At 33.1% G+C, this 26,973-nt stretch overlaps 1 protein-coding gene across 2 annotated transcripts; it reads left to right on the top strand.

The window, feature by feature from the left end:
* Positions 1-10,094: 10,094 nt before the first annotated feature.
* On the top strand, positions 10,095-21,619 carry LOC127710982 (glutamyl-tRNA(Gln) amidotransferase subunit C, mitochondrial-like). Of its 2 annotated transcripts, none has more exons than XM_052216929.1 (4): positions 10,095-10,356; positions 13,107-13,327; positions 20,649-20,752; positions 21,342-21,619. In XM_052216929.1, the coding sequence occupies exons 1-4, from the start codon at positions 10,267-10,269 to the stop codon at positions 21,398-21,400; spliced, it is 474 nt and encodes a 157-aa protein (XP_052072889.1). In that variant the 5' UTR covers positions 10,095-10,266; the 3' UTR covers positions 21,401-21,619. The 2 variants fall into 2 exon arrangements, with proteins under 2 accessions (XP_052072889.1, XP_052072890.1); XM_052216930.1 differs by having other exon boundaries at positions 10,096-10,341.
* Positions 21,620-26,973: the final 5,354 nt, after the last annotated feature.

Here is a 26,973-nt window from a genome sequence, read left to right as displayed (position 1 = left end):
TTTTCAACCATCTATATATAGAAGCATAAATTCTAGTTCTTTCATTTCTATTACATTTACTCAAATTAGAAATTTACTAGTTAGTTCATAGATGCACATGTCATGGATTAAACATGTCTTTTTAAAACAAATTTCAAATGAATAAAGGGTAAACTTGGTCTCTGGTAGAGAGCTATCTCATTGGCGTTCATACAACATCTTCTTATTTATATATATAGAGAGATTATTTGTACTAACAGTAACATATATTGTAACATTATTTATCAAAAACGTTTCACGACTAACCTAATTTTCTTAAGCAGAAAACTTTAAAACACACACACCTCAACAACAACTGAACAGAGCTGCCACTTGACATCAGGTCTCCTGCTACACATTGGCCCCCAAAATTACCACATAAACTTTACAAAGTTTCTTTTCTAATTTTTGGATCAATTTAAATTTCAACTGTAAATATTTCTGTTCAGCTGACTACATCTAAAGGGACGCATTGTCTTTTTTTTAAGTTTACGTTTTGTTGATAGCCGAATTAACTACTCTTTCCTCTTTCACTTTTATAATGGAATAAAATTTTCCCATTTAATTTTAAAAACGGTCTTTCGATTAATCTGTGACAATATAGCCATCGGTTGAAGCCATTTCATATCATAGGAATAAAATTTTGGTAACTAAACTATTAGTAAAACGTACACGTTATACTTTGAAGTACATAGTCCTGAATAAAGCCATCATTTTTTATTTGCTGGATAATTGTTATGTTTATTTTGGAGATAAAGTATTATACCATCAAGGACAGGGACCAAAACTATGATTGACAGTTTATGGCTAGAGAGGTAGGCCCAATTTACCCTGTATTTGTTTTACTCATTCACGGACAAAACCTACTGAAATTTTAAGATTCTATCACATTACTTTTGTTCAATTTTACCTTTTTCCATAAATTATGATGCTACTCAACGCTAAACATGTTGTCAACTTGCTGTTGAAGACATTTTGATACACATGCAATTGAAAACAGTTCTTGTAGAAATTGGCTTGACGGACGTCTCCAAACAAAATAGATTTATTTGTATATATATCTTAACTTCCACCAGTATTTTGCTTTTAGGTAAGAATTATAAATGTCCTTTTCGTGCCGCGGTTCCTACCCCCAGAACACCATAAAACGTTGGTGACATATCCCGTTAGTCCGACAACCATTATGCCGACATCCTATTAATCCGACAGCCCATTACTTCGATGTCCCATTATTCCGACAGTCCATTATTCCGACAGCTCATTATTCTGACAATGCGTCTGTTATAAGTGTATGGGTAAATTTTCTCAAAAAGACCAACTCCGTTCTCGATAATATTTGCGGTTGTCCGTTTAGATTCCAATTATTCTTCTCATGCGGGATATTTGTCTCAGTACCTTGGAATTGATACACATGCTTAGTGCAACTGCTGAGTCCTTATCCTTGTTTCCCCTCCCCCTTTTCGTTATACGGGCCCGAGTATTTTATTTGTCTTTATATTTCGGCGTTTGTGTGTCCATTGCCATTCTGTGCTGTTCTATTTCCCAGTTTTGTTTTTGTCTCTCGATTTACCTTCTTTTTAATAGATCTTTGGTTTCAGGCCTTCTTTCGTATCAAGGGAGTGGGGTTTCACCACTATTAACTACATAAATAAATGTATCAGAGGTGGATAACCCTACTCGCCCTCTTTGGTCGTAACACTTTCAAACCCTTGTATCACTCATCAACTAATTATTATTAAATTTTGTCGCCGAAGATGGGACTATTTCTTTATTGAATTTGATTGTCATGCAAGGACCCAATCATGCCACCAAACAGTTGTATCCAAAGCTTTCCGACAACATCAATTAATATTGTTTTATGCAGAAATTGTCCTAGGATCCGTAGCAAAAATGTTACATTTTTTCATGAAAGACAAGAAAAAAGGAGAAACAGGGTAATTTGTCGTAAACTCAGCGTTTATTCTTTTATTGGAAACATATAAACGGAGCCTGCACAACCACTAAGGTCAGAAAAATCACAGGTCATTATTCTTAATGCATGGCTGTTTGTATCACAATGGGGTTCTTTATTCATTTCTATATTTTGGTGAAAAACAATCATAACAAAACAAAATCCAATGGAGGTCAATATATATATACGTTGGTTTAACTAGTTTTAAGTGTCTATAATGTTTGTTCTTGTGTAATATGAAAATAAGGAGATGTGGTATGCTTGCAAACGAGACAACTATCCATCAAAGTTCAAATGAAGAGGATGTAAGCAATTATAGGCAACCATACGGCCTTCAACAATGAGAAAAACCCATACCGTATAGTCGGCTATTAAAGGTCCCGACATGAAAATTATGGAACAATTCAATTGAGAAAACTAACTGTCGAATTTATAAAAAAACAATTTACGAAAAACAAATATGACAGACATGAACCAACGACAACCACTGAACTACAGGCTCCTGGCTAGGGACAGGCACATAAAGAATGGCGGGGTTAAACATGTTTGAAGGCGCCAACCCTTCCCAAACCTGGGACAGTGGTGTAACAGTACAACGTAAGAACAAACTATAAAAATCAGTTGAAAAGGGCTTAACTCATCAGATGATACAAAGCAGAAAAACACAGACCGGACGTGGCAGGGTATTTATACATCCCTCACAACAACAAAAACACAATGTACAGATCTGACAGCTAGTTCAAAGCCAATAACAACTAATAAAAAAATTCATGTATCTAAGACACCGTGTGTCTTTCTTGTCCCGCGTGTGTTTTTGTCAAATGATTTCCTTTCTCAGGCCTGGACTTACGCTTTGTTTGTCTAGACCATTCATTGGTTAAGTCAAGAAAATTGTTGAGGCAAACTGACTGTGCATAACACTAAAGTATAGATATTTTTGTTTTAATTTTGGAGTAAACTGGCGTCAATGTCTTTTAAAAAGGGGTGTGATGCTGAAGGTCAATTTCAATATGCGAATATTGAAGAAAACAGATACTATACTATTATTGACAATATCTTATAAAATGTACAGTGTATGTTAGTGCATTCACAATACGGTGTCCCAGTAGAATACCCCCTTAGGTTGCGTTAAAAAATGCATCAGTTTGCCTCATTTTTAAGCAAATTTTTTTTTTTAAAGTCGTAGGTTGTTTTAAATGAGACGCAGAGTCGCCCACCTAATCCCTAAAGTTGGCGGGTCGGATTTGGCCATATTGGAGCCACACAATATCCAATATACAGAATATATTCTGTATTTTATAAAGCAAATCATATTCTGACCCCGCCTAATTTGTTGAAAATAGTTATATGAGAATCTGTATAAATAACTCCCTGTATAACGTAATTCGAATTCTGCATATATATATACGTAATTAAAATTCTGTATAGTCTGTATTTGCGTATGCAAAGAATTGTTACGTCATAATTCCGTATCTACGGAATTCGAAGTCTATTCATACGGAAATAGTTCTGTATATCCGTTTTTTTAATTCTGTAAATACATAAACGATTTCTGTATAGACGAAAAGGCGCGAAAATACATAATTTGATTAATATACCTCTATACACAAATTTTAATTAGGTATATACAGATTTCGAATTAAGTAGGCTTATATAAAAAGTATTCGAACTACCTATATAATATTTCTGTACATATGTAATAGCATATATGTTATAATACAGACAGACATTTTTTTTATCCTGATACTGCGCAATAATTATTTCTAAGTGTCGGACTAATGAGTTGTCGGATTATTGGGCTGTCGGATTATTGGGTTGTCGCAGAGGTTTCCACAATCGATAGAATATGTGTCCGTTATCGCCATTGACAGTGCTCATGTTTTCTCTTCATTAACTTGAAACAGTAACTTAAAATCTTTGTTTTTTAATTTTGTGATTTATATATTTCATCTACACCAAATCTCTATCATAGAGGAAATAAAGTTAAATATATATATAAACACCATAAGATGGTGACAAGGGGACGTCACCAACTAAAAATGAATAATTAACAATAGGAAATGAAAAATCATCTCTTTTATCATAAATTTTGGTATTAAACTTCCCGTTAAAGATAAAGATATCAAGATCCAGGAAAGGGCAGTGTTCATTGTCAGTATTATATATATCTTTATTTAAAGTCAGTTCGGCAGGATAAATCTCTTTAGTGTACATACTGAAGTCGTCATTACTGAAAGCCAATATATCATCCAAATATCTAAAAGTGTTATTAAATTTTTGTATCAGATGTTGTTTCGATGGGTCTTTGCTGATTTTAGTCATAACAATAAAGAAACAGGTCCGCAATAAGTGGTGCACAGTTAATCCCCATTGGAATTCCGATAACTTGACGATATAAGGAATCTCCATAGCGAACAAAAATGTTATCTAGTAAAAATTCAAGTGCAGTAATCGTATCAAAGCAGTTCAATTGACATTGTTCTTTTGCATTGTATGTTGTTACTAAAAAATTACCTAAAAGAGTTAGAACATATATATTCGCATTATGACTTTTTAAATGTCCATTTAATTAGGTGTGTGAATTTTGTCTTAATAAGATTATGAGGCAAAGTGGTATATAGGGTAGAAAAATCAAAACTTTGAACAGATTGGAAATCACCAAATGAATATAAGCATGCAATTTATCAAGTACTTCCAAAGAATTTTAACAAAAGTAATTAATTCCACTATTTAAAAGGCCTTATTGAACAATTTATTACCAGGTTTTTGATTGTACCAAGTGTACTAGTAAGTAGAATAGACAGTCTAGTTGTGGAACAAATGCATATGGCTTGAAGACGAAATAAATCTATATTTATAAGGTGTTTTGTGCAGCTTCGGAAGCAAGTACATAGTTGGAACTTTCATTGTATTTGGTTCTGCTTGTAAAGAAGTAGCTAAAAGTTTATGTTTGTTACAGATGTCATTTTCCGAAAATGGAGTCAGTTTGAATGTTGGTGAATTAGTGATTTCCTTTTCCAGAACCTCAATGTAAAATTTACGCCAAACAATAATCAATAATGATATTATAATATTAGCAGCCTTATCAGCCGGGACAAAAAACAAATTACTTTACGAGTTCTTTTAGCTTATGTTTGATACGAGAAATAGGGCTATTATGGTTGTTGCTATGAATAAAGTGTTCTTTAAAATATTTAATACGAATATCAATTATGTTCATTACTAAATTAAAAAAAGAATCCAAGGACTTTTTGTCAGCTTTTTCTCGTTTTATCCATTTCGAGCAGTAAGTACGGAGTGAGTCGTGGATGATGTTACGACACTCATTCCAATTAATAATTGATGGGGGACGATATTTAGGTCCTTTACTGTGGAATGGTCATGAACGATGAGGTCTCCTGTTATAACATGGGAACTGGGGCCATAAATGTATTCGGAATTACTGCAATTTCATGACGTAGGTGTATTGTCATAACTGATATTAACATCTTTACACACTTCACTAAAATTAAACACAAATTTCCGGGTAGATTTTTTTTAAACATAACAAATAAGAGGCAGTTCAGTATTATCAAAATAGCCAGGAATTTGTTCTTTAACAGAATGATCATTAAAAATACCGGCAATATTTACAAAATCAAAACCTTTATTGACATATTTGATTTTAATAAAATGTTGTTTAGGATCTTCAAGGCGATCAGTTTTGGGAAACAGTTTAGAATAACAATATGCAATTATAATTTGGACGATTTCATACTTAGGACTGCAATATGGAATTGTGTTGTAATCCTCTAGAATTTGATGTAATTTATTAACAGGTAAAGAACAGAGCTTGGTTAACAGATAATGTCTGCCGTTGTTTTTTTGAAATAGTAATTAGGTCCGAAATATTTGTATTGTTGGTACGAAATTTTCTCTGATTGCGATTTATTCTACGCCCATGAGAACGGTTTTTACGAACAGTTTTAGAAACTATATTCAAAATGTTAACAGAATCGGTTCTTGATATAATACCAATTCCCATTATATATCATTAAGACCGAGAGGATAGACTGTAATTTTTTAAAACAATATTAAATATAAAGCTTTTTAGGGATAATAAGGCTCCTTGTATCTGATCTGCCATAAATTCTATACCAAATTTACTCCAAACACCAATCATGTATTGTAAATAAAATAGAGAGGAAAAGGGTGGACACTAAAATTTCTCACCTGCTTATCCGATAATGACTGAACAATATTTTGAAAATACTTTGAAAACAAGGTCCTACTATAGGTATAACAAAAACATAATATTGATCAATGGACCATGAATGTGAGGTCAAGGTCATACATACATCTTCTGTTACTGTGACTTAACTGTAAGTGTTTCTCTCCACCTACTTTAGGATAATATGAGATATATATCTATAAGTATTCTTGGTTTCGTCTCACCCTCTATCTAAATATAACAAATTTCCACAGGAAAACACATAACAATTCAATATACTAAATATTCAGTTGACCTATTAATTCCAGTTATTGAAAAACAGACCATAATGTTGATCTATGAACTATGGAAGAGGTTTAGGTCAAATGATTCATAAACCCTTTTTGAGTGACGTTTGTTTAATGTCCATTGGCAAATACTTCATGGATATAATTTGATATCATTCATGAATCTCGTTTCCGTGACCTTATAACAATTCTATATCCTCCCCCAATTCGCCTCTGATTAATCTATGGATGATCCAGCTATTTTTCCCTTCTGATATAAATAGCATTATCTTACTATATACGATTAATATATGCCATACACACCACATTTATACATGTATTAGCATAGTCTTTAGATGGAGATTTCAACATTAAAAAAAACGCTGATATCTGGAAAGATAACACCTATGTAGTGGTTATAGTATATAGTACAATTTTGGGCCAAATATTTGGTTTCCTATTCCTAACATTTTTTCTATCCTGTAATTGTACAATTAAAATTTTCATTTTTCAGTAACTCTTCTTTTATGCATTAATGTAATTGCTCAATTCTTTTGAGATAATTTACACTAGATAGAATTTATTCCTGGATAGCTTTAAAACCTCTGCAACATCAACTATTCCTTCCATTGAAAACAACCATTATTATAACATAAATGATTTGGATGTTTTTTTTTATAAAATTTAATAAAAATATTTTTAAAAAATTTATCACATGTAAGTTCACGGTCATTGGTCATTCACACTCATAAGAATGTCAATACATTTCCTTCAACTGCATTATTAGTCTTTTGTTGTATGTCGACAGAAGAAAATGTTTTAGGGTTTTTTTTCTTCCCTGTCTGTTCCTAGCACATCTTTTTCAATTTCTCCCAAGTCAAGTTTCTTCTCCAGTATTGCTTTCTGAAAGTACATAAATTAAATTGTGTTGTATTTTGCAGTATTTTTATTTTCAATATCTGTGCGTTTTTCAAAATTCTATACATAATGGGTCTAGTCTATTCATTGTCCAGGGAAATTGTTTTCATTTCAAACATTCACATCAACAAATGAAAATGGGTTAGTGAATTAACCTGAATCAATGATTTATAAATTTGTGAAATAATGTTTGTTTATGTACAACACAATAGACATTTTCAAATCCACTATTATATAATTCCTTATCGCTGGGTATGAAAAGTGCTATGTGTTCCTTTGTTTTACTTTTGACCATGGAGTTGTCCATCTTTCTTCCCTTCATGGTTTCTGATTGCCTCCTTGACATCTTCTCTCCCTTTTCTACATTGTATATCTGGTTAAAATTAAACGTGTATTGATATTGGCTAAAGGTATAGGGGAGGGTTGAGATCTCAAAAAACATGTTTAACCCTGCCACATTTTTTTGCGCCTGTCACAAGTCAGGAACCTCTAGCCTTTGTAAATTTTGTGTGTTTTTTTTAAAAATTTAGATTCATTTGTATGTTTCAGAGTTAAGTGTGTCGTCAATTTTGCTGAACTAGTATATATTGTCTAAAAGCTAGCTGAAGGGCGCCTCTGGATACAGGATTTTCTTGCTGCGTTGAAGACCCATTGGTGGCTTTGGGCAGTTTTCTGCTCTTTGGTTCAGTTGCAGTCTCTTTGAAATATTCCCCATTTCCATTCTCTATCTTATATGGTATGCTAAAAGATTCATCATAAATGTTTGGCAAATATGGCTGTATTTACACCTCAAAATTTATTCTGAGTACACACAAACCTTGAAAACAGGAAAAGTTTCAAGGCATGGCTAGACCTACAAACATGTATAAGCTTTTCATTTTCTCCCTTTGAACAATGTCTTAGGCAAATTATACTTTGTTACAGATGCACCAAGTTAGATATAATTAATAGTATGGATTGGAAGTGCAGCCTTAAACTTTCAAAACATGATAAACAAATATAGCTGATTTTTTTTCCTGTGTAATTTTTTAACACTTCTATCATATTTTTCTTGTTCAAAGGGAGAAAATGAAAAGCTTATACATTTATGTAGGTCTAGCCATGCATTAAAACTTTTCCTGTTTTCAAGGTTTGTGTGTACTCAGAATAAATTTTGAGGTGTAAATACAGCCATATTTGCCAAACGTTTATGATGAACCTTAAGGGGAAGGGGTGGTGTTATACAGTATTATACAGATATCAGGGTATTCCCCGAATTAACAGAATATGTAATAAATGTTCTTCCAATACTGTCGAAGATGAGGCTCATTTTCTATTTGATTGTAACAAATTTGAGGATGATAGAAATTGTATGTTAGCTAGTATTGCAAAATATAATTCTTATTTTAATCATATGAACAGTCAAAACAAAATTATCTGGTTATTTAGTGTAGGAAATGTTGATTTACTTAATTTTATATACAAACATCTTCCTTAGTGAAGATTAGTTAAAGGAAATCTATGTGTGTATATTCATTTGATTGGACAAAGAAAATTATATTCATCTGAATATCACAAACATACTAGCCGATTAAAAAAAAAAAGAATTAATTGTTAAGATATATTATTTATTCAAATGTTCTCTTATATCCTTGAGGCATCGTCCCCTGGTATCAACTGCATTCTAGTTACCTATGATGCTTCCTTGTTTGCTTTTGATACAGGTAGGAAAGAGACATTTACACACATTTTACATGCCTATGGCCCATAAGGTATCGCCCCCTGGTGTCAGCTGCCTTTAGGAAACCATAATACTTTCCTATTTGCTGCTGACACAGGATGAGTCATGGACATGCTTAATTTCTACTTTCTTTTTGGCTAATTATTATATGTTTAATTGATCCAACTTATTGTGTATTATACATATATGGATATCTATTTTTCTTTTTGGGGCTGCTTGTTTGTTATCTTTATCAACCACACTTGCATTAAAATGCATTAGTATTAAAAAAAACATACTTTAGATTCTTTATCTACGTATTCTTTAAAAACTTAAATAGTTCTCATTAATCTTTTTTTTTATCTCATTGTTTGTATTGTTTTATGAAAAATTATTGATGTTGTAATGTTTATGCCGTTTGGGGCCCATAATTGGAAATAAAATATCTTATCTTATCTTACAGTAAACATGGTAAAAATTAAGAAAAAAATACAATATTGCATTATATTTTGCAGTACATAAAAACCCTGAACTTTTATGAATTTATAACAGGTTTGGTTTCCCCATGAGGTAACTTTTGAGCAAACTATTATACATGCACTGTTCCAAATTTGTCCTCTTAAATGAGCCAGGACAGTCAACTCCCCCCCCCCCCCCCCCCCCCAACCCCCAACCCAAGTTCACAGGTAATATTTTACCAGAAAGGAGTTACTAGCAGAGACTTTACATTTTATGTCTCTGAATAAATACATTTCCTAAACCTGATGATTGTTTGATGTTTGCTTTAAGTCCAGTGGCAAATATTTCATGCTTGTTCACTATTCTGATGAAATTGTGTGGTTGCATTAAAGCAGAAAGATCAAAATTTTGGTACATTTTAATTCTTTTCAAGTTACTTCCATTGTCTCTTGAAAGGAACATATAGTATGATGTAATTTTATGCAATATTTACAAACTAAAAGTTCAGCTTTCATGGATGTTCATGTTCCATGTTCTAATTCATTTTACCTTCACACAAGTTTGATAAACTCCAAACAATGCTTTACATGGGTCATTCGTTTTCCCCTTTAAAAACTGTTCTGCAAACCATTTGTTAAAACAATTGTCATAAGCAACTTTTAGTTCTTGGCATTCTTCGCCAATGCTGTTCATTTTAACAGGAAGTGTAAATACGCCGCTGTAGGGGAGATAATCCAAAACAAACATGTTGTTTACAAAACTCACTTGCAGACTGTGGTTTCAAAGAGTTTCAAGAAACAGCAAGGGCTTTTGTAGCAAGGTGTGGGTTGTTATGGTAGTAGTCATTGTATCCTTTTGTTTTTTCTAATCCTTCAAACGAAAACGAAACGTATGCTAAGGATTTACACTAACACTTGACTTTTATTTAATTGTTCCACAAAGGTCAAAATCTAGTACGAGTGATAATTTACTCAACAAACAGGTTCATGTGGACCTTTTGGCTAAAATAACTGTGTTTTAACCTGAAAATTTACTCTGAGAACAGACTTACCTGTGTATTTGGAAAAAGTTTAAGGCAAAGCATGCCCTAGATGATTAAGGTTCATGTAAACCCTTTCAGGCCTTTGATAATTATAAAAAATGGCAGCATTTTCACCTCAAAATTTACTCTGAGTACAGACAAACCTGAGTATCTGGATAAATTTTAAGGCATAGCATGCTCTAGATAAATGAAATTCACATACATTTTCTCTTTAAGAAAATTAAAAACTTAACTGGATTTTGCAGTGCATTTTTTTCATTACTCCAGAAGGTGCCAAAATTAACAAAGTTGGGAAAGAAATTTGAGAACTTCCCCACAGGTAATAATTGAAGTAAACTGTATTGATTGACATGGACAATAGAAGGACAATAGATACCTAACAATAATTGGTGATTTAAACTGTGTACCTGAGTGGACCATATCAAGTGAAACTCAACTGTTTGTTAATTTTATCATCTTCTGCACAGACGAAAAAAGTGCACAGCAATATCCAGTTAAGTTTTAAATTTTCTAAAACATAAAATGCCTTTGAATTTTATTTATCTAGGGCATGCTATGCCTTAAAACTTTTCCAGATGAACAAGTTAGTCTGTACTTTGAGTAAATTTTGAGATGAAAACGCAGCCATTTTAGCCAAAGGGTCCACATGAACCTTAAAATTCAAATACATATTATGTTTTAGAAAATTAAAAACTTAACTGGATCAAAGATTTGTATCTTACTATATAAATCCTTGACTGGATTTTGCTGTGCACCTTTTTTCATCCCTGCAGAAGATGATAAAATTAAAAAGTCTTTTTAGCCGTAGGGTCCACATGAACCTTAAGGGTCCAATGAGAGCATGATTACAAACACGACAGAAAAATTAACCACTTCATATAATTGTGCATACAGCAGATAAGATAAGAATAGAGAAAAGACAAAACAGTAAAAAAACTCCGTCCTGAAATAAAAAAAAGGAAAAACATGTAGTTGAAAATCAGTCACAGTCTAACACTACATGTATGGATAAGAATAAAATCTCATATTTTTTAACTGTATGTTGTTAAAAAATAAAAGTTAAAAATCTCATATTGTATATTTTAAATTTGATAAAACATAATACAATCTAACAAAATCAATGACATAGCTTCAAAATCAAAAATGTGTAAATTAAATTTACTTTTGAAATACAAGTCAGTTCTTTGAATTGCATATCTGTAAACATTTTTCCTAGCAAAATTTGCTTCTGCTTACCTAGAGCCACCAAAATAGCCACTGCCTACATGTTATCTATGAAATAAACAAACAATTGCATTTGTCTGCATATCTCAGATCTTTTGGTTTATATATGGAAGTTGTTTTAAGGTACACACTGAATTTTATTTCCACAAAAAAAATAAAAAAAAACACAAATGTAAAGCTATAAAACAGTATAATTAGGGTACTTGAATAACCCAATACATGATACATGGTGTATTAATGTCCATCTGATGTGTCACCATACCATATCAAGATCAACAATGAAACCCACTTGAGGGCAAGCAAGCATTTTTATTTGTCTGAATAAGCAATTATTTTTGAGACATATATTCATTAAACAGCAGGAACTATGAATTTTGATCGCTTTTTCAAAAATATCTTTTCTTAGTGTTACTATAAAGTTGGGCTCAGTCTGCTATTACATGAAAAAGTGAATACATGCAGTTCCTCAAATAAATATTTCTTTTTGATGTGTTTAAAAGGGTGTATGACATTTGCGCCGATTTTAAAAAGTTTCGATCTTTCATTTGCGCCGATTGTGCACAGGTAAATTATAGATGAATGTTATTTTTATTTATCAATATTAACCTATTCCGTTAGCCAGTTGTACATATGTTATGAATTGTCAATTATAACATGTATATAACTGTTGTCCCCTGCAAATAGATTGTTGTTGTTTTCATTTGGCTCAGCACTGGTGGAGGAAAACCCAGTCTCTTGGGCTAAGTACAGAGTATAAAGACAAATCCGAATTTCACCTCCTCGTGGTGAGCAGGGGACAACAGTTATATACGGTCGGTCTTTCATTTGACCAATCCTGACACCCCACGGTGTGTTATCCTTCAAGAAAAACCTTAAAATGTGCATTATCTATAACTGAACAACTGGCTTACTGAAGAGATGAATAATGATAAATAAGAAATAACATTCACATGTAATGTACCTGTACACAATCGGCGCAAATGAAAGACAAAATTGGCGCAAATGAAAAAAAAAATCGGCGCAGAAATGCAGATCGGCGCAAATGCAAAACGCTGGTTTAAAAAGCTTATTGCAAATTATTACTTTTTAATTGAAATGATGCCTATTACATGTACTGCAAAAAATGAAGCTCTGCATTTCAGTCAACATGTATTTCCGCCCCTGTAATGAATATGAACTATAATTTTAGAATCATTGCAAGATTTGGAAAATAACTAATTAAAGAGTATACTCCATGAAAATTATTGTTGTTACTATTTCCCATTTGACATTTAAATATTAACATGCATAATTCACTAAGGGCCATTAATCATTTTCAGGTCCCGAAGACACCAATATGGGAAGAAGTGGACCACACAAGAATTCCCAATGTTCCACATATAGATCAAGAGATGATAAACCATTTAGAGAGGGTTTCCTTGGTTGAGTTTAACAATCAGGCAGGGATTGAGAGACTATCAAAGGCTATAGAATCTGCTAATAAATTACACATGGTCAACACAGATGGAATTGAACCCATGGAATCTGTATTAGAAGACAGGTAAATCTTAAGAAGGAGCTTGAAATGCTTGCCTGGCATCTATACATGTGGCTGCAACATGGTCAAATCTGACCTGCAATCTCAGATATTTTTGCAGGTGACCTTGGGACCTAAAATCTCATTTAAAATGACCCATGACCCTATAAAAATGTTTAAGACCAACTACCTTAAATTTTCTTAAAAGTGACCTGAGGCAATTTTAAACACAACATTGTGACCTAAGAGGTACCCAATGGAGCCTATATATAACCAATGATAACACAGACTTAATCTGAATACTTGTACTATTAAAGGGGCATTAGCTGTCAAATTCATGTTCACCAATTTGATCAAAATTCTCATATATTAAACGTATATATATCCAAAATCACAAATAGTTCAAAAGAAACAATTAACAATGCATGAGCTCTCTATAATGTATCAGCATTTCATACGTATTGTAGACTAGATGCCATCTAATTATCCATCTAGATTACCTCCAAGACTGCAGACAATTATATAACCTGAACTAAACATGAATGTAAATAGAAAGCAAGCATATGAAATCAGATTTTTCTTGGTCTTCATGTTTTAGGTTAAAAGTATATGTAAATCATTGTTTTATCTGTATAAAGAATGGTTTTTGTTGGCCAAAACAGTCATGAAATGGTTATTCTTGGTGGCTCCCTTGTTTCACTTTTTAATGAATGCATGAACTACATAATGATCACAAGTGCACCATCTCAACTAAAGGTCAAATTGACTTGTTGCATGAATACGGATTCAAATGAGTTGAATTATGGACTGGCAAGTTTTTTTTAGCTTATTTTGACATAATTGAACCAAATAGACTGCTTAGTGAAATATTATAAATATTTCGCTTTTTCAAATGTTTGAAACAAAAATATATCACATTTTAATTTTTTGTCTAATTTGTAGCTAATGCCCCTTTAAACTATATTCTCATGTGAACAACAACAAATGTGAAAAAAAAGAGATAATGAGACGAGCAACCCAACCACACAAAAAATATAAAGATATATACATTGTAGAGGTTAACAATAAACAAGTCTTTATACAGTATGCCAAGCTGTAGATCGCCTAGAGTGTAGAAAAGCTGTGAAATAATTTTATTAAGGCCACCCTTAAAAAATTCTTTGTTTGATGTTGCCTACCCATGCCTTGTAGGGTTGGGTAGGTAGGTAGGGATTTAATTTGTTTGCCAACAACATAAGTTTCATGTTTTAGACCAGAAAATGATGTATGCATGATGAGAGCAGGGAATTTTTTTTTACAAAAATTTGAAGTGATTTGTGTCTTAAATTGTTTTGGGGTAGACTGCTTTTTAGGTGGGTAGCATCAAACAATTTAAATTTTATTTTTTGCCTAAAGTTCTATCATCAATACCAAAACCTGAATTAGAAAAGGTGTTTTAAGATCTGTCAAAAGACTAAAGAACCCTTTTTAATAATGTGTGATGATTCATATGATAAAATCAGGTTCAATTGGGATCTTCATATAATTATAGCTTTTTGTGGTTGATATTACAAAATGTAATTGCATATCAATTTTGTTTTTAATATTATTTAAAAAAACATGTTTAAGTAACATAAAATTATTAAAAAGGCCCATTTAGCAAAGTTATCTTGTTCCTTGTAACTTTTATTATCATTTTCTTATCAAATGTCTATTTTAGTACTGATGGTAACCATAGTTGATGGGTCTTCAACCTTAATTCTTAAAAGAGATCATAAATGTATTTACACTTTGTATCTATTGGAACCTCAAATGATTGACAGTTATTTTTTTAACTTTATATTGAACAGACAGGTATCAGATAAAGACAGTGTACAGAGTCTATAGACATGACACTTAGCCCTTTGACAGCAATTTGCACCAATTTTTGTTTTCCTACCAGTACTTAGCTTCCTATCTACATTACAAACATATACCTCATTGTTTTACATATATTATTTATTCATATATGAAAAGGTACACTAACACTTCCTGAGAATGTATTGACCACACATGTACTAAAATATACATGTATATACATATTTATACTTTTTTTGTGGTTTTTGTGGCTAGCTTTCTCATTAACTTAAAGTAATTACACTCATGGCATTCTTTTCCTTTACATCTGTGGTTATATTTTTACTAACTGACAGAATTGATGATATGGTCACTTTTTTCAGATATTTGCACCAATTTTGGTTTAACTGTCTACTTTACAAACCTATGGCTCATTGCTACATATATTATTTATGCATATATGAAAAGGTAGACACTAGCACTTCCTGTGAAACTAATTGTCCACACATGTACAAAAATATACATGTATTTACATATTTATACTTTTTTTGTGGTTTTTGTGGCTAGCTGTCTTATTATTGTTTAATTATCTCATTAACTTGTACTGGTAATTACACTCTTGGCATTCTTTTCCTTTACATCTGTGGTTATATTTTTACTAACTGACAGTTTTGATGATATGTGACCACATTATGATTAGTGTCTTATCAACTGACCATCAAATATTTTGACAAGTTATATCCGTGCTGACTGGAGTAGTGAATGTAGGCACCAACCGTTCATCTTTAGGGGCATGTTTTTATAAGATGAATTGTTCTGATTCCAAATTTCTTGAAAAAATAATTTCTTTTTTCTTCAAAAGGGAATGGAAAAATGTTTTGTTCCATTGAAAATAATGGGAACAAAAAAAAATTGAGTTTCAAAAAACTTCTTGTTCCTATAAGTTATTTATAAAAAAATAGTGTGGTTTTTATACGAGTCGTATATTGGTATGTTGTTGGCGTTGTCGTCCGAAGACACATTGGTTTTTGCACAATAACTTTAGTTTAAGTGAATGGATCTCTATGAAATTTTGCCATACGGTTCAATACCACAAAAGGAAGGTTGGGATTGATTTTGGGGGTTATGGTACCAACAGTTTAGGAATTAGGGGCAAAAAAGGGGCCAAAAATAAGCATTTTCTAGTTTCCAGACAATAACTTGTGGAACGGTGTATGGATCTCTCTGAAATTATACCACAAGTTTCCATACCACAAAGGGATGGTAAGCATTTGCTTTGGGGGGTTATGGCTCAAACCGTTTAGGAATTAGGGGCAAAAAAGGGGATAAAACAAGGGTGTCCTTGTTAATGGACAAATACTTTAGTACAAAACATAATTTTAAGCAGTGTAAGGGAGGTACATCATTTGAATTACCTCCCTTACACTGCTTTTAAATTTTGTATAAAGGTTACAAGAGCGCAATTATTCGTAATGCATTTTCCATAGGATACCAGTGGTGTTCGGTATTTTATTTCTCGAAAACTACACAAACTTGAGAAAAACGGGTAGCAGTTCCTGTTACTAGAAATGCCAGTGTTGCATAACAACCAAAAAAATATATATGGTCATGTGGCAAAAATTGACTTAAAATTCAGTTGAAAAAGATCGTCTATTTTTTCCGCTTAATGAAAAAGTCATATTTTTAATGGCTCCGACGTGCAGAAATGGAAGATATTTTCTATACTTTGTAAAATGTGAATTTGATTTTCTGGATTTTTTAAACCTAATTGGATAAGCTTTCGATTAAAAGTAATTCCAATCCTGTATCATCCAATCAGAAGCCGTACAGGATTCTATTCTGAGTACCATCTTGGGGTAAAAAACTTGCCGGTAAAATGTAAACAAATAATTGCGCTCTTGTAACCATAAAGTAATGGTGAATGAACAATTAAGACAATTTAAAAGCAGTGTAAAGGAGGTAATCCAAATACGTTTTGATTACCTCCCTTACACTGCTTTTAAATTATGTTTAAAGAAATGCATATTTATAAAGGAAGACCAGTAAAAATATCTGCAGATGTTGCATCTTTTTTTTTTTTTACAAAAAAATCCATATGAAAGATTTGACACCATATTTTAAATTCTATTATAAAATAGATAAAGTTAGCACTATGGTAAATTTAAATGGGTAATTATGGTTGCAAACTCCATTGGAAATTTGAATTGAGATTATGACCATATCTTGAGTGAAAGAATTTTTTGGGGGGAAAAAGGGGGGGGGGGATGGGGGTGGTGGTAAAAAGAAATTGTGGGGGGTCAATTTTTTCTCATTTCAGATTTCTGAAATTAAAAAGAAAAATTCTTCAAATATTTTTTTTGCTAAAAAAAAGTGTGTGGGGGGGGGGGGGGGGGGGGGGGGGGTTAATACGCAACAGCAAAGTGTATTGCACAAAAGCAAAAAATTGAATATAAATTCAAATCATATAACCAATTCTAAGTTCTTTGACTACATTTATTCTGTGTCAGAAACCTTTTATGTGTCAAATTTTAATTACAATCCAAATTCAGACCTGTATCAAGTGCGAATATTGCGTCCATTTTTGCCCCAACTGTTCAGGGTTGGACCTCTGCGGTCGTATCCAGCTGCGCTCGGTGAAGCAATTTATTTTTTATATCAAAGTCCGTAGAAAAGGTTTGTCTCAAGAAAAAACCCATATACCCCACAAAAGATGAGTAATCAGTGCCTTATAGGACTGACAAGTAACAATTAAAATAAATAGGGAATGTGTCCATGGGACACAGATTTTATATCATATAAAATTATAAAGGGACATAACTGAGGAACGGTAAAAGTGAGGCTACCCAAATTTGTTATTGATCTGAGTTTTGTAGTAATAAGTATTGTGTATAAGTTTCATAACATTTGTTTGAGGCAAACTTAAGTAGGAGAACAGAAACGAAAAATTCAGCAATTTTTTTCCTTTTGTAAAGGGGCATAACTATAGATCAGTAAAAGTGATGCCACCTTAATTCAAACTTGATCTGTATTTTGTTGTAATAAGCATTGTGTATAAGTTTCAAAACATTTGGTTGAGGCAAACTAAAGTTACAGAACGGAAACGAAAAATTCAGCAATTTTTCCATTTGTTAAGGGGCATAACTCTAGAACGGTAAAAGTGACGCCACCAAAATTCAAACTTGATCTGTGTTTTGTGGTGATAAGCATTGTGTACAAGTTTCATAACATTTGGTTGAGGCAAACTAAAGTTACAGAACGGAAACGATAAATTCAGCAATTTTTCCATTTGTAAAGGGGCATAATTCTAGATCAGTAAAAGTGATGCCTACAAAATTCAAACTTGATCTGTGTTTTGTGGTAATAAGCATTGTGTATAAGTTTCATAACATTTGGTTGAGGCAAACTAAAGTTAGAGAACGGAAACAAAAAATTCAGCAATTTTTCCATTTGTAAAGGGGCATAACTCAAGAACGGTAAAAGTGACACCACCAAAATTCATACTTGATCTGTGTTTTGTGGTAATTAGCATTGTGTGTAAGTTTCATAACATTTGGTTGAGGCAAACTAAAGTTAGAGAATGAAAACGAAAAATTCAGCAAATTTTTTACAACCGCAAAAACTTTTTTGGGATTGTATAATGGTATGATGTCATCGTCTGCGTCGTTGTTTAAAGACACATTGGTTTCCGGACAATAACTTTAGTTTAAGTTAATGGATCTCTATGAAATTTTTTAAGAAGGTTCAATACTACAAAAGGAAGGTTGGGATTGATTTTGGGGATGATGGTCCCAATCGTTTAGGAATTAGGGGCCCAAAAAGGGGCTCAAAACATGCATTTTTCTAGTTTCAGGATAATAACTTGTGTATAAGTATTTCGATTGCTCTGAAATTGCACCACAATGTTTAAAACCACAAGTAGAAGGTTGGGATTATATTAGGGGTCATGGGGGGCCAACAGTTTAGAAATTAAGGGCCAAAAACAAGCATTTTTCTAGTTTCCAGACAATATACTTGTGTGTAAGTGTATGGATCTCTCTGACATTGTACCACAAGGTTCCATATAACAAAGGGAAGGCTGGGATTGAGTTTGGGGTTAATTGCCCCAAACATGTAGGAATAAGGGGCCGAAAAAGGATCAAAAACAAGCATTTTTCTAGTTTCCAGACAATAACTTGTGTTCAAGTGTATGGATCTCTCTGAAATTGTACTACAAGGTTCCATACTACAAAGAAAAGGCTGGGATTAAGTTTTGGGGTTATTGCTCCAAGAAGGGTTTCAAAAAGTTGGGGAGGAGGGGGGGGATTTTTGTCCCAATTTTTTTAAGGGATTCATATTTTTTTTCAAAAATTTTTAAAATTTCGAATTTTTGAAAAGTTTCAAGAAGAAATCTTCAATTGCACAGTATTGCGCAGTGGATTTATAAGATCTTTGACCACATTTATTTTGTGTCAGAAACCTATATTATGTCATAAAATTTGATCACAATCCAAATTCAGACAGTATCAAGCTTGAATATTGTGTCCAAATTTGCCCCAACCGTTCAGTGTTCGACCTCTGCGGTCGTATCAGGCTGCCCATCGAAGCATTTTATTCCATTTGTAAAGGGGCAAACTCTAGAACGGTAAAAGTGAAACCACCAAAATTCAAACTTGATCTGTGTTTTGTGGTAATAAGCATTGTGTATAAGTTTCATAACATTTGGTTGAGGCAAACTAAAGTTAGAGAACAGAAACCAACTTTGGGATGTACGGACGGAGGGACGGATGGATGGACATGCGGACGGACAAGGGTAAAACTTAATGCCCCATCCGCTACGGCGGGGGCATAAAAAGTGAAAGAACTATTTTTAGCTCATCTCACCAAAAGGGTTAAGTGAGCTATTCTCCTCCCTTGGCATCCGTCACCATCCATTGTCTGTTAAGTTTTATTCTTCTCCTCTTAGAGTACTGGAACAATTAGAACCAAACTTGGCCACAATCATCATTTGGGTATCTAGTTTAAAAAATGTGTCAGATGATCTCGCCTTTAATCGACTTGGTCACATTGTCTATTATCTTGAAAACTGCTAAAGATAAAGAAAATTTGACAGGGCAAAGAATGTTGAGATCTACCTCCTGTCCATTAAACCAATATTGCCAGATGACTCCATATAGGAGTTATTGCCCTTAATGACAAATTTTTTTTTTACTAATTTTTTTTGTATTGCCTATTATCGAGAGAACCTTTAAATAGCAAAATGATCAGGAAGACAAGAACTGTTTAACACCAGATAACTGTTTGCAAAGGTGACTGTTCATTGATAAAATCTTTGATTTGGATTTCCTTCAAAATAGACTACAACATTGAGCAGGGGTATAATTAGCTAGTAATAACTCACAGCACATCTAGTTTATAACAGTTTCTGGAAAATGTAAGAATTGACCACTTGCAAGAAAATGTAACACAAGTATAGTTTTGGTTGTAATAGTAAATAGTCAAAAAAGGTCATCTACAATGTACATATACAATGTAATATTTTTCTGTTTGATAGGATGTTATATTTGAGAGAAGATAAAGTTACAGATGGGAAGTGTAAACAAGAGGTCCTTAGTAATGCTGTTAAAACAATAGAGGATTACTTTGTTGCTCCACCAGGTATGATGAACATTAATATTCAAAAATCAAAATGCATTGACAGAGAAATCCTATATTTTCAATTCAGTTGTTCAGAAAACAAATGGGACAAATATGCAGTTATTCAGACATAGCAGATCTCATAATAGTTTAGATACATGGACCAAAAATTTATAATCGCTCCTTATTTTTTCCCTTGACAAGCAAAATTAAAGTTAGGTAACTCATACCTTAATGACCTTCTTAAAAAATTGTGGTTGATTATCCAACAACTGTCAAATAACTATCAACATTATTATAAATCACAATAAGACAAAAAAAATAAAACTTCCTAATTAAGAATCAGTGGCAAATACAAAAAGATAAAAGTCAGTTAACAGAGTTCTGGAAAAGTGGTGGTCCGAAGGTTTTGACCATCAAAATTTGCAGAGGACCACCACAATTTTGATATTTTGCAATAGAAATAATAGTGAGGACCAGCAGATTTTTTCAAGGATAACCAGGAAAAGAAAGATTTTGAGAACTCTGTCAGTATGCTAAAAGACAATATAGGTATTAAGCCTTTCTTGCAAATATTTAAAGTATTTTAAAATCTTGATTTCTGTTTTAGGAAATATTCCACTGAAGACAAAAGAGAGAGACTATGGCAACAATTCAAAGGGAAGCTGATAAAACCTGACGGAAAGTCTACAGTAACTAGGGTCCTCATAATATCTAGATATGACATACTGGGTTGCAATTGATGTTGTCCAGCTTCCTGTGTCATCTTTTATGCATTGACATCATATTTGCATTAAAACATAATTGATAATTAAATATGACATTATTTTAAGGAATTTGTGTTTTGATTCTTTATCATTCAAATAAAGTAAATTCATTTTTTTGTTATATGAAATATTTTTATTAAACTAGTCATGGACCTTCAGGGGTGGTGGGGGGAATAAACTGTTATCACAGAGATATGTCTCGCTTTTTTGTAATTTTGATAATGCAAATGTTGAAATTAAATAGCAATACTTTAACATGTAAGTTATGCAAATATTCAAAGTTGATGAACCATGACAGAAGGTACATGGCTAAACAATCTCCATGGAATGAGATGTGCCAATGCTAATACAATTGCATACCAAATACCATTGACTTATAAGTCGTTCCCTTTAAACAAACCTAAACACAAACATTAACTTGTAAACTATGTAAAAGTTTCAAAGTCAATGAACCATGATCAGGGGTAGGGCTATATAATCTCCATGGAAACGATACTTCCAAATGCCAATAAATTTGCATACCAAATATCATTGACTTAACATTAGCAGTTCATCTTGAACTGATCTAATCACAAACTAATACATGTAAACTAAGCAAAAGTTTCAAAGTAAATAGACCATGACTGACGGGACGGGGCCAAAAATTCTCTATGGAAATGAGATGTGCTAATGCATATACAACTGAACACCAATTAACATTGGCCTACCACTAATGGTTCACCTTGAACTGACCTAATCACAAACTAATACATGTTAACTAAGCAAAATTTTCAAAGTCTTGGACCATGACTAAGGGGGCAGAGCTAAATAATCTCCATGGAAATGAGATATGCCAATGCTTATACAACTGCATACCAAATATCATTGACCTACCACTAGTGGTTCCCCATAATCACAAACTAATACATGTAAACTATGAAAAGTTTCAAAGTCAACAGACCTTGACTGAGGGGGTGGGGCCAAATAATCTCCATGGTAATGAGATGTGCCAATGCTAATAAAACTGCATACCAAATATCATTGACCTACCACTAGTGGTTCACCATGAACTAGACCTAATCACAAACTAATACATTGTTGACGCCGCTGCCCCCGCCGTTGCTGGAAACAGCATACCTATGTCTCGCTTTTTGACTCCGTCAAGGCGAGAAATAACAAAATGACATACAATATTGTACATACAACATGTAAAATGGAAAGTATGGGATACAAATGTACCAGAGTTGAGCAACATTGTTGCTTGATAAAACTGGGAATTCATATGATACAATGCAGTCATTCACAAAGGGTGTATGTAAACTGTCAACTGTTAGGTCTCCAGGTATAACGTTTTTGTTCGTTTGTCAGTCAGTCCTGTTCTTGTCATCACAACTCCTCTGAAACCACACAACAGAATTTCATGAAACTTTGAAAGTTAATGAGGACAATATATATGTAGATGTGCATATCAACAAGAAATTTTTTATCAATTGACTTTTTATGCCCCAACCGTAGCGGAGGGGCATTAAGTTTTACTCTTGTCCATCCGTACATCCTGAAATTGGTCTCTGTTCTCTAACTTTAGTTTGCATCAACCAAATGTTCTGAAACTTATACACAATGCTTATTACTACAAAACACAGATCAGGTTTGAATTTTGGTGGCTTTACTTTTACCTTTCTAGAGTTATGCCCCTTTACAAATGGAAAAATTGCTGAATTTTTCGTTTCAGTTCTCTAACTTCAGTTTGCCTCAACCAAATGTTATGAATCTGATACACAATGCTTATTACCACAAAACACAGATCAAGTTTGAATTTGGGTGGTCTCAATTTTTTCTCTCGAGTTATGCCCTTTACAAATGGAATAAAATGCTCCGCAGGGCGCAGCTTGATACGACCGCAGAGGTCGAACCCTGAACAGTTGGGGCAAGTATGGACACAACATTCAAGCTTGATACAGCTTTGCATTTGGATTGTGATTAAATATTTGACACAGCATAGGTTTCTGACACAGAATGAATGTGGTCTAAGAACTTAAAAATTTTAAATTGGACATTCACCTATTATGGTCCAATATCCAAAATCTAAATACATGGTTAGATTCAGCATATCAAAGAACCCCAAGAATTCAATTTTTGATGAAATCAAACAAAGTTTAATTTTGGTCCCTTTTGACCTCAATGTGGACAAAGTTGATAACGGGGCCCAAAAATCAAAAATCTAAATACATGGTTAGATTCAGCATATCAAAGAACCCCATATATTCAATTTTTGTTGAAATCAAACAAAGTTTAATTTTGGACCCCGATTTGGACCAACTTGAAAACTGGGCCCATAATCAAAAAACTAAATACATATTTAGATTCAGCATATCAAAGAACCCTAAGAATTCAATTTTTGTTAAAATCAAACTAAGTTTAATTTAGGACCCTTTGGACCTTAATGTAGACCAATTTGAAAACGGAACCAAAAATTAAGAATCTAAATACACAGTTAGATTCGGCATATCAAAGAACCCCAATAATTCAATTTTTGATGAAATCAAACAAAGTTTAATTTTGGACCCTTTGGACCTCAATGTGGACCAATTTAAAAACGGGGCCCAAAATCCAAAAACTTAATACACGGTTAGATTCAGCATATTAAAGAACCCCAAGAATTCAAGAATAAAACCCCATTGAAATTGGTCAAGAAATAAGCAATTTATACGAAGTATCTTCTTTTGCACAATACTGTGCAATTAAATATTTCTTGCTATTGCGCAATACTGTACAATTGACAATTTCTTGCTATTGCGCAATATTGTGCTATTGGATATTTCTTGCTATTGCGCAATACTGTGCAATTGAAGATTTCTTGCTATTGCGCAATACTGTGCAATTGAAGATTTCTTGCTTTTGTGCAATACTGTGCAATTGAAAATTTCTTGCTTTTGCACAATAATTTACACATCCTGTTTGGTGTGTATCTCCTACCATATCATTATTATTTGCTTTTAAATATAAATCAGAAATAACCAACTTAAAATGGAAAATTTTAAAAGAAAAAAAAAGGAAAAAAAGAAAAAAAATGAAAAAAAAATAATCCCCCCCCCCCAAATTTTTTGAACCCCCTTATGATTCATCACCCCCAAACTCAATCCCAGCCTTCCCTTTGTGGTATGGTACTTTGCAGTACAATTTCAGAGAGATCCATACACTTGAACACAAGTTATTGTCTGGAAACAAGAAAAATGTGTTTTTTTCCCCTTTTTGGCCCCAAATTCCTAAACGTCTAGGGCAATTACCCCCAAACTCAAACCCAGCTTTCCCTTTGTGATATGGAACCTTGTAGTACAATTTCAGAAAGATCCATACACTTACACACAAGTTATTGTCCTGAAACTAGAAAAATGCTTGTTTTTTGCCCCTTTTTGGCCCCTAATTCCTAAAATATTGAGGCAATTACCCCCATCATCAATCCCAGCCTTCTCTTTGTGGTATGGTACCTTGCAGTACAATTTCAGAGAGATCCATACACTTGAACACAAGTTATTGTCTGGAAACTAGAAAAATGCTTATTTTTGGCCCCTTTTTGGCCCCCAATTCCTAAATTTTTGAGGCAATTACCCCCAAAATCAATTCCAGCATTCCTTTTGTGATATGGAACCTTTTGGTTCAATGTCAGAGAGATCCATACACTAACACACAAGTTATGTCTGGAAGTTACAAAAATGCTTATTTTTGGCCCCTTATTCCTTTACTGTTGGTACCATAACCCCCAAAATCAATCCCAACCTTCCTTTTGTGGTATTGAACCTTGTGGTAAAATTTCATAGAGATCCATACACTTAAACTAAAGTTAGAGTGCGAAAACCAATGTGTCTTCGGACGACGACGCCAACGTCATACCTATATACGACCACAAAAATTTTTTTGCTGTCGTATAAAAATTGCTAATTTTTTCATTTCTGTTCACTGCCATTAGTTTGCCTCACCAAATGTTATGAATCTGATACATAATGCTTATTACCACAAAACACTGATCAAGTTTGAATTTTGGTGGCGTCACTTTTAGTTTAAGAGTTATGCCCCTTTACAATTGGAAAAATTGCTGAATTTTTTATTTTGTTCTCTTACTTAAGTTTGCCTCAATCAAATGTTATACAACTTATACATGTTTATTATTACAAATGGGAAACAGATGATGCCCCCGCATGCATTAACATTATTAAAGGAATATAACTCAAGAACTGTAAAAGTGACCCAAATTCGTACTTGATTGGAGTTTTGTGGTAATTAGTATTTTGCGTAAGTTTCATAACATTTGGTTGAGGCAAACTAAAGTTAGAGAACGGAAACAAAAAATTCAGCAATTTTTCCTTTTGTAAAGGGACATAACTCTCGTATGTTAAAAAAAGTGACGCCACCAAAATTGAAACTTGGTCGGTGTTTTGTGGTAATGAGCATTGTGTATAAGTTTCATGACATTTGGTTGAGGCAAACTAAAGTTAGAGAACGGAAACCAATTTTGGGATGTACTTACGTACAGACGGACAAGGGTAAAACTTTATGCCCCCTTCTGCTAAGGCGTGGGCATAAAAAATGAGGTCAATGTCAAGTTAACCCTGACAAAATAACATGTATACCAAACAATTAATTCTATACATCCAATATAGGTGACCTATTACTAATTGTATCAGAGAAATAGATCTTATGAAATTTGTAGACAAAAACCCATGAATATGTGATCAGGTCATATGAAATAAAATGCTTCGCTGGGGCGCAGCTTGATACGACCGCAGAGGTCGAACCCTGAACAGTTTGGGCAAGTATGGACACAACATTCAAGCTTGATACAGCTCTGAATTTGGATTGTTATTAAATATTTGACACAGCATAGGTTTCTGACACAGAAAGAATGTGGTCTAAGAACTTGAATTTTTTTAATTTACCTATTATGGTCCAATGTCCAAAATCAAAATACATGGTTAGATTCAGCATATCAAAGAACCCCATATATTCAATTTTTTTAAAATCAAACTAATTTTGGACCCCAACTTGGACAAACTTGAAAACTGGGCCCATAATCAAAAATCTAAACACATGTTTAGATTCAGCATATCAAAGAACCCCAAGAATTCAATTTTTGCTAAAATCAAACTAAGTTTAATTTTGGACCCTTTGGACCTTAATGTAGACCAATTTAAAAAACGGGACTTAAAATTAAAAATCTAAATACATGGTTAGATTTGGAATATCAAAGAACCCCAATAATTCAATTTTTGATGAAATCAAACAAAGTTTCATTTTGGACCCTTTTGACCTCAATATGAACCAATTTGATAGCGGGGCCCACAAATAAAAAATCTAAATTCATGGTTAGATTCAGCATATCAAAGAACCCCATATATTCAATTATTGTTGAAATCAAAAAAAGTTTAATTTTGGACCCCAACTTGGACCAACTTGAAAACTGGGCCCATAATCAAAAATCTAAACACATGTTTAGATTCA

The sequence above is a fragment of the Mytilus californianus genome, unplaced genomic scaffold (genome assembly GCF_021869535.1).
Source record: "Mytilus californianus isolate M0D057914Y unplaced genomic scaffold, xbMytCali1.0.p SCAF_8, whole genome shotgun sequence".
In the NCBI taxonomy this organism is placed as follows: Eukaryota; Metazoa; Mollusca; class Bivalvia; order Mytilida; family Mytilidae; genus Mytilus; species Mytilus californianus.
The sequence above is the reverse complement of the archived record's forward strand: the minus strand, read 5'-3'. Positions and strand labels throughout refer to the sequence as shown.

Coding starts and splice junctions, on each gene's coding strand:
- LOC127710982 (XM_052216929.1), top strand. CDS start 10,267: ATGTTGTTTACAAAACTCACTTGCAGACTGTGGTTTCAAAGAGTTTCA. Junction 13,328..20,648: donor GAATCTGTATTAGAAGACAG/GTAAATCTTAAG, acceptor TCTGTTTGATAG/GATGTTATATTTGAGAGAAG. Junction 20,753..21,341: donor TTACTTTGTTGCTCCACCAG/GTATGATGAACA, acceptor TTTCTGTTTTAG/GAAATATTCCACTGAAGACA.